At 40.7% G+C, this 7,874-nt stretch overlaps 1 protein-coding gene across 8 annotated transcripts; it reads left to right on the forward strand.

Moving 5' to 3' along the window:
- The first annotated feature begins 263 nt into the window (after positions 1-263).
- On the forward strand, positions 264-3,922 carry LOC110726043. Of its 8 annotated transcripts, none has more exons than XR_002512294.1 (8): positions 264-287; positions 373-452; positions 596-679; positions 945-1,030; positions 1,719-2,253; positions 2,418-2,484; positions 3,466-3,612; positions 3,785-3,922. XR_002512294.1 is itself a non-coding variant. In XM_021905512.1 (5 exons), the coding sequence occupies exons 1-4, from the start codon at positions 349-351 to the stop codon at positions 1,766-1,768; spliced, it is 324 nt and encodes a 107-aa protein (XP_021761204.1). In that variant the 5' UTR covers positions 301-348; the 3' UTR covers positions 1,769-2,253; positions 2,418-2,598. The 8 variants fall into 8 exon arrangements, 1 of the variants encoding a protein (XP_021761204.1); XR_002512297.1 differs by having other exon boundaries at positions 265-275; XR_002512296.1 differs by lacking the exon at positions 264-287 and having other exon boundaries at positions 301-452; positions 1,719-1,844; positions 1,995-2,253.
- Positions 3,923-7,874: the final 3,952 nt, after the last annotated feature.

The raw sequence follows: 7,874 nt of genomic DNA on the forward strand, positions 1-7,874 counted from the left end.
AAAATAAACTACAATTAAATTGCCAATGTACTAGTATTTTTATTGCTGATTTTTCTTCATTTTGGTTTCACCCTTAGTTTATTATGATTATAAATGTGTTATTCCTCTGTTTTTCTCAAGGGTTTGTGAGTTGACTATGGTCAAGGTTTTTTTTAAGGGTTTATCAGTTATCACTATAACAGGGATTTTAATTTAGATGCGTAAAAAAGTGACCTGACTCGACCTTAAAGTAATCTGATCAATATTTCGACATATATGGACAATATAACTCACAGGTTTTACATGATGTAAGGAACCCTCATGTTAATGCTCATAATGGCTACATCTCTTTTCTTACATTGTAATTGAATGCATATTTTATTCCTTCTGCAGGTTATGGGGAAAGGCATGTTGGTTATCATTTCCGATTCTGGAAAGCTCTCTTTTCTAACATTTTGTAATGAAATGCACAGGTTCAACTCTCATCTAGAGCCTTCCTCTATGAATTCTCCTCTGCTTTTTAATAGAAATATTGGATGTATTTATAGTTTCTCGTTGTGTAAACTAATTATGGTTTAGTTGGTGACTTGTATTTGTGCTTCCGCTGACTGATTAGGTTCTTTCCAGTGACTCATGTTCAACTTTTAATTCCTGGCAACTCAAGACACCAGATTGGTAGAATGCTTGCTATTGATGCCTTGTAAGTATTTTCTTTAGAGTTATTGCAATGTAATTTTGTCACCTATTCATAGCCATATTTGGAGACTATATCCAGGCCATGCTTTGCCCTGATTCAAATGTAGGGTGCCTCATCAATAATTAGATTCTTGTGTGTATTGATTTATTTTCGGTTGGCTACATAATTTTCACCCTTGTTTGTATTAATTTATTTAAGCGAACACCTCTTTTCATGTTATGTTTGAGAATAACATGGTTATTGCTTTGCTGCGACTGGATTTTCTTAGGTATGACCTACAACACTCTGGAGTTTATGACATCACTGGAAAACATGAAGATTTAGCAACTTGCATTGAGTATTCTCCAGAAACAGGTGAGTAGTATTTGGTAGAGCAATTGATGTGATAAAAATTAGTTTAGGAGGCAAATGCTTTGTGGTATGGTTTTATGATAATTTAGGCGTTATGTGTTAAGTCACTAGAACCAAAAAAGTTTTCATAATTCCTGTCTTGGTTTGTAATTGTTAAATTTTGTACTTGTATGCTTTTATGTGGATTTAATGTTGAAATAGCTTAAATGAAAGGTTAGTTAATCAGAGTGTTATTTTCCCATTACTAAGGATCAGACATAGTAACAAGTGAAAATCATATTAATAAGCACATTTATGAGAGTTATCAATAATATCATAATCCACATTAAACCAGTGATACTAGAATTTAGTAATCTGAAGTCCCAAAACCAATTCGAAATGACAATGGTTTTACATAGCTAGATAAAACAACGGAAATTAAACAACAATGAGTAGTGATGGTCACTAATTTATAAATTGAGGGCAGTTTTAACATTCTTCTATCCTGGAAACGTAGGATAGTTCTTTTAGATTTGCGTTATATTTTGGTCTTTTGGTCCAATAATTCATTTTGAGTTTTTTTTGGTGTTTTTTGTTGTTTGAGTTTTTTGGTGTTTTTTTGTTGTTTGAGTTATTTCAGTATGTTTGGTTGAGCTATTTCTGTAGATACATTGTATGGAATATGGATGTTTTAGGTCTATTCCCTCTGCAGGCGCACAAGTTTTATGGTGTTCAGGATCCTTTGGCACAAGAGTGTTTTGAGGCTATTAAGTCTGCAAAAAGTCCTAAAGAAGCAGCCAGGATAGGAAGGAAAATGCAGAGACGAAGACCAGACCTGGTATGTTTCATTTTCTAGAGTTTAATGAAATCTTCAAAACTACTAGTCTCGCTCTATAATTGTGATGTTACTATGATTTTCTCCTGTGTCTAAATTGTAAAAGGAAATATCTAATCTCATCCTGTCCATTTTGGAATGTCTGAATTGAAGATCATATTCTGAATCCTTCTTAGGGGACCACTGCCAGTAGAAGCTGCATTTTCAGGATTCAGACTTCGACAGTATCTTGAGCTGTCAGCAGTCTAGCATAATTTCCCAATTTCCTTACAATTTGCTGTATTCAGTTTGTATGTATGCCTGGATAGTGAAATTCATACTCCGTATATGCAAGCTAGCCATTATAACCTCATAAGTAAATACAGTTGTGGAGTTCATTGTGGAGTTCTTCAGTTGTGCTCCATCAATCAAGGTTTTCTTCTTTCTTCTTTTTCAGTTGTTCTCTTTATTCTTGAGTTTGTGTGTTTGTTTAATGTTATTAGTGTATTACACTTGAACAACACTTGGTCATACAGTCCCTGGACTGGAGTTCTAGATTATGAAATTTGACTGTTGAATTTTGTGTTGTCTTTTTAGGTTGCAGAATCACTTGGTCATACAGTCCTTGGATGGCGTCCTGTCCCAATTGATAATTCGGGACTTGGTAAGTCTGCTCTGATGACTAAACCAGTGGTTGAACAGGTGTTTCTAACACCAACCCCTCGATCCAAAGCAGACCTTGAACATCAGGGATTTTAACTGTTTTAGCTCCTGTTGCCCTGGGTTTTCTAATTTTTTTTTTATCAATTGAAGTATGTTTTAGCTCCATTGATCTGTTTGGTTATTGATTATGTAGTATTGGATTTGAATTAAATGTGTGTTGTTTGTTTGTTTATTTATTTGAATTAATTTGATTCTATATGTTTTATGATATTGCATCTGGGTTTTTAATTTTGGAATATTTGAAGTGTATGCTGTTTATATAAAAAAGAATGATTTTCTTGGGTGAAGGGTTAAATTGGGGTTCTAAGGCCAGGTTACTAATTTCTCTTTTATAAAAAAGAATGATGAACATGAGTGGCTTCCTACTTTCCAGCTTTCCGCCGCCGGGTTTCTAATTTTAATCCATGGACATGCTATTGTTCTGTTTGTGGGTTTTAGATTTTTCCGAAAACTCTGTTATATGGAAATTTGGTTCCTTTATTTTTCATTGATATTTAATTTTGTTGACAACCTCTTTTATAATTGGTCCGGTTTCTCGAGGCTGAGTGCTTGTTTGTCTTAGGTTATTGAGTGCGTTGATGGAATGAGTATTTTTTTTTAGGCAAAGAAATTAATATCCTTTTAAAATTGGGTGTTTTGGGATTTTCAAGATTATTGCAGCATGGACACATAGTTGTCAATATATCAATGTATCACCGACGAAGGAAATTTTAAGTAGAAAACAAGAGTTATGTGTTTTCTGGTTATGTTATTGAGCATCAAGCGTATTTATTATAACATTCATGACCAGTGCAGTGAGTTATGCAATGGAAGAACATTGATTTTATGATTGTTTTGTTTTTCTTCTAATTTAATATTTGTGTTTTTGGGATATATGGTTATATCTTTCTGAGCACGACATATAGATCTTTGTTTGTTGTAGGATATGTGGTTTTATCTTTCAGAGCATGAAAAATTCAGAGATTTTGGGAATGAACAAGCTCTCATCTGGCATGAGACTAACATCCATTATGTAGTCTGGAAACCTGAGAGTACCAGGACCTTGTCCTTAAATTATCAGCCTTCTAAGGTGATTTTATATTTTTCAAATACGAATAGTTATACTATCCTATGAATTAGCACCATATTAAATTTTTAGAACTTTTTTTAATGCATATCATTCTTTTAGCTGGGAGTTTCTTCTGTTGAATACTTGAATGCTCCTATTTTAACTGTTGCTTGGTGTTACATTTTATCTCCAGGGATTTCTCTGAGCTGCTGGCTGCTGTGTTACTTTAGGCTAGACTGCTAGTTTCTGGTCCTCCTGCTATCTGGTTTCTGTTGCTAGTTCTGTCTGTGCATTGCTGCTGCTGGTTCCTTCTCTGCTTTGCCAGCTGCTGCTGTTTTCTGGCTCTGTTTACTCTGGCTGCTGTTGTGCAGTTCTCTGCCTGGTGCTATGTGCCTGCTTTTGGCTGCTGCTGCTGTCCTGCTGGGCTTGAGGGTTGGCGCAGTGTGTTGGCTAGTTCCTTGTTCCTCTGTTCAGCTGCTAGTGTGGAGCTGGTCTTAGATATTTTCGTTCCTTGTTTGATATTTTCTGGACGAAAATTGTAATATTACAGCCTTTTTAATGAAAATATGTAACTTTATATATATGTTAATGTTTCTATATCAATTTAAGTGAAAAAAAATATTTATTTTTATTTTTTTGGGGTATTTTTGGCACCGGTTTTGACCAGAATCGGTGCCAAAAGTTTTTTTAAAATTGTTTTTTTGACACTTTGGGCACCGGTTCAAAGCAAGAACCGGTGCCTAAAGTGGGGTTTTTTGCACCGGTGCCAATAGTATTGAAAATAAAAAAAATCGCGCCATGATAGTTGGCACCGGTTAACCGGTGCCAAATTCTTTAATTGGCACCGGTTTTGAACCGGTGCCAAATTTTCATGGATTTGGCATCCCTCAAATACCGAACGGTTCAAAACCGGTGCCAAAGGGGGGGTTTGAACCGATGCCTTTTTATCTTTTTCGTCTAGTGAGAGGTGCTTGTTTCGGGTTCGCTGTCTGAGGAGTAGGACCTATCGTCCGCCTGAGGGGCTTGATCAATGGAGCTCGGAATGTCATTTTGAACTTCCTCCCATGATTCTTCTATGACGGAATCACTGGGGGTACTTGGGGCACCAGGCCGCATGTTAGATAGCTCAATGATAGGCGCATAGAAGGAGGAGCCGTCTGAGTTTGTCACCCTTGTTGTTCTTTTAGTTCTGGCCATGGTGTCCTGCGCAGACACATAGATAGTCGGACTTGGGGCAGTTCGCAAAGGGTGGTCTAGCAAGGGGCAGTTGGGACTCCTAGTTATAGATTCAGCCATCCTCGGTGACCGGCTGATCACTAACCTAGGCTGTGCCGTGTGCTTTTGGGATACCATTTTTAAAAAAGAAAACAAACAAAGTGAAAGTACAAGAGAAATACAAGCGGTTACCTTTGATTTGAAAAGTTGATGGTGCTTGAAAAATCTAGCGATTGTAAGAGCAGGCGGCCAGGAAGGAAGCGACAATCGTCGTCCTTTCTCAAAAGGTGTCAAGGGCTAAAGTCCAAAGTCTGAAAATTCTAGAACGCCCAAACAAATGATTTGGACATTCCCTGTTTATAGGGGGGTGAATTTCAAGAGACAGTAAAAAAAAAAACGGTAAAAACCGTTGGCCAATCAGAGTGTGACATCTGTCACAAGCGCCACGTGGCAAGCCACGTCACCCCTGTGAGGGGCAAATGATTAGGGGATTTTTACCCCCGCCATGTGGACCAATTGAACTTTGCCACGTGTCATCCATGTGGAACAACCAGAGTCCGCTACGTGTTACCTCGTGAAAGGTCCAAGGTGGACCAATCAGGCCCCGACACGTGGCAGACATATTTCCAACTAGGAAAGTGGCCTTTAACGACCCAAATTCCTAGTCAAGCCCAGTCAGTTCTAGGTTTCTGAAACCTAGTACTAGGCACACATTTCTAGACCCTATAAAAGGGAGATGTTCCCCCTTGGGAACACAAGATTCAAAAATCATTAAACACACATGTACATTAATTTCTAAGCATTAACTCCAGCTTTATTTGCACTTCTTAAGAGCTAAGGCTCGGATTTCGAGGCTGTCTCAAACAGTCAGATGATCACTCCTCTCCTCAGAGCAGCCTAATCCCATCTACATTCCGCACTTTTTTTACATCCGAACACGTTCTAACTTGATCGTCCGAGGCGGAACTCCCACCCCGGGAGTCTCCGTTGTTTTGCAGGTACAGGCGCGTGGATTCAGTCTCGGTGTTGTAACTCTCCCGTAGGACTCATAAAAAAACCCTAAAACAAGGGTAGTAAGTAGGAGGTTATGAGAGATGATTAGGGGATTTTTATCCACCAAGCGCCGTTTGACAAGTGGACCAACCAGGTTCCGCCACGCGTCCTCCACGGACCACTTAAGACACGCCACGTGTCCACCCATGCCAAATGGGACAACCGGCCATCAAGGCCCATTTCAGTCTAGAAGCCCGTTCGGCCCTAGGTTTACCTTAAACCTAGAGAGTTGCACGCTTCCCAAGGCTATAAATACTCGATTAATCCTCATTAATCGGGGGACCGAATAATTTACAGAACACACTAATAACCGGCTGATCTCGCTAGCAAAGCAGATTACCTACATTAAATACTCTCACCTAGAGAGACCTTATTACTTTAATTTCTGTATTAATTACTCCTTAATCAGGTACTAACTTGACCGTTGGAGGCGGAGCTCTCAGGAGTCTCCGTTATTTTGCAGGTACAGGCGTCCGGTTCCAGTCTCGGAATTGTAACTCTCCCGCAGGACATCAGAAAACCCCGAAACATTTGGCGCCGTCTGTGGGAGAGTACTTCAGAGATGGCATCCAAGTCTGTACCGACCCCAGAAGAGAGGCGTCCCCTAGACGACCCTCAAGTTCAGTCGGACCATGATACCGAAAGTGAATTTGAAGTTGAAACTCATACAGCTCCAGACGGGACCCTAAGGGCCCGCCGTACCCGTTCATACTGAAATAAGGGAACGGGAGTATCTTCAAACAGGAAGTGAGCCAGCAGGCGCACCGCTTGCTCGGCAACAGCCGACTGATGGGTCTGCTCCGATCACAAGAAACGAACTCATGACCTTCATGAGGGGATTCAAGGGAGAGATCCAAGAGTTGATCAACAAAAAACCGCCTGCTTCAGTCAAAGAGCAGGCGGCCAAAAAACCTTCCACTTCACTCAAGAGGAAGCCAGTTCAAGGGCGAGAGGCGACTCCCATCCTAAATCTAAGAAGCGGGAGCCGTCTGCTCTTGATTTCACAAAAACTCCGTTATCCTACGGGAAAATAGGAAACCGGTTCGTCATATTCAGGCGGACGGGTCAAAGCAAACGTTCACAGATGCTCGGCACCTGCTAAAGCAGAAGAGGAGTGACCGATTATCAGAGTCGGCTTCTACTTCAAATTTTCAGGACAGTTTGCGAAATGCCTCGATGAGGCCAACTCAGTCGTACCATGAGAGTCAGTCAGGCGGCACCTCCCGACAGTCTGGCTTTCATAGTGCGCAGGCGGTACCAAATTTGCCATTTGTGCCGCAACAACAATATTTTATGCAGCCACCTCCATTTGGTGGACCTGCAGCAAAAAACGTCCAACCTATGGACTGGCAGCTACGGCTGCTTAGACTTGGTGAACAGCCGTCGGCCTTCTCCAAGGAAATTACTGAAGCCGCTCAGCCGGCCAGAGTAAAAAATGTTTTAGTAGGCGCCTATGATGGCACTACTAACCCGGAAGACCATCTGATGGCATTCACCAACCTGATGTACCTTCAAGGGTTGGATGATCCCACTTGGTGCAAGTGTTTCCCAGCAACTCTCAAGGGAATTGCACAGCAATGGTTCGGCAACCTGCCGACTGGTTGTGTAAACAGTTTCAGGACGCTTGCTTACTTATTTGCCTCCAACTTTGCAATGAACATCCCTGCGAAGAAAACGACCCTTGATTTGGGAACAATTCAGCAGGGTGAAAAGGAGGGGCTTCGTTCCTACATCAGGCGGTTCAACCTGATGAGATTACAGATTCAAGGGTTACCGGATGAGGTAGCTTATACTGACTTTTTTAGAGGTCTCAAAGACGGGTCTACCTTCAAATTTGATTTAGTTCGAAAAAGGGTGGCGACTCTTCAAGAGGCCTTGATTGAAGCAGAAGCCTATATACAGGCGACTGATCTGTGTACAATGAAACAGTCGGACGGGAAGAGGTTCGACAATAGAGAAGGACGACAGAAACAGTCGTCCAACAAAGATGAAAAAAGAAAAGGGGTCTGGGCGGC

The sequence above is a fragment of the Chenopodium quinoa genome, unplaced genomic scaffold, assembly GCF_001683475.1.
Source record: "Chenopodium quinoa cultivar QQ74 unplaced genomic scaffold, ASM168347v1, whole genome shotgun sequence".
Lineage (NCBI taxonomy): Eukaryota > Viridiplantae > Streptophyta > Magnoliopsida > Caryophyllales > Amaranthaceae > Chenopodium > Chenopodium quinoa.

Coding starts and splice junctions, on each gene's coding strand:
- LOC110726043 (XM_021905512.1), top strand. CDS start 349: ATGCATATTTTATTCCTTCTGCAGGTTATGGGGAAAGGCATGTTGGTT. Junction 680..944: donor ATGCTTGCTATTGATGCCTT/GTAAGTATTTTC, acceptor GGATTTTCTTAG/GTATGACCTACAACACTCTG. Junction 1,031..1,718: donor TGAGTATTCTCCAGAAACAG/GTGAGTAGTATT, acceptor TTCCCTCTGCAG/GCGCACAAGTTTTATGGTGT.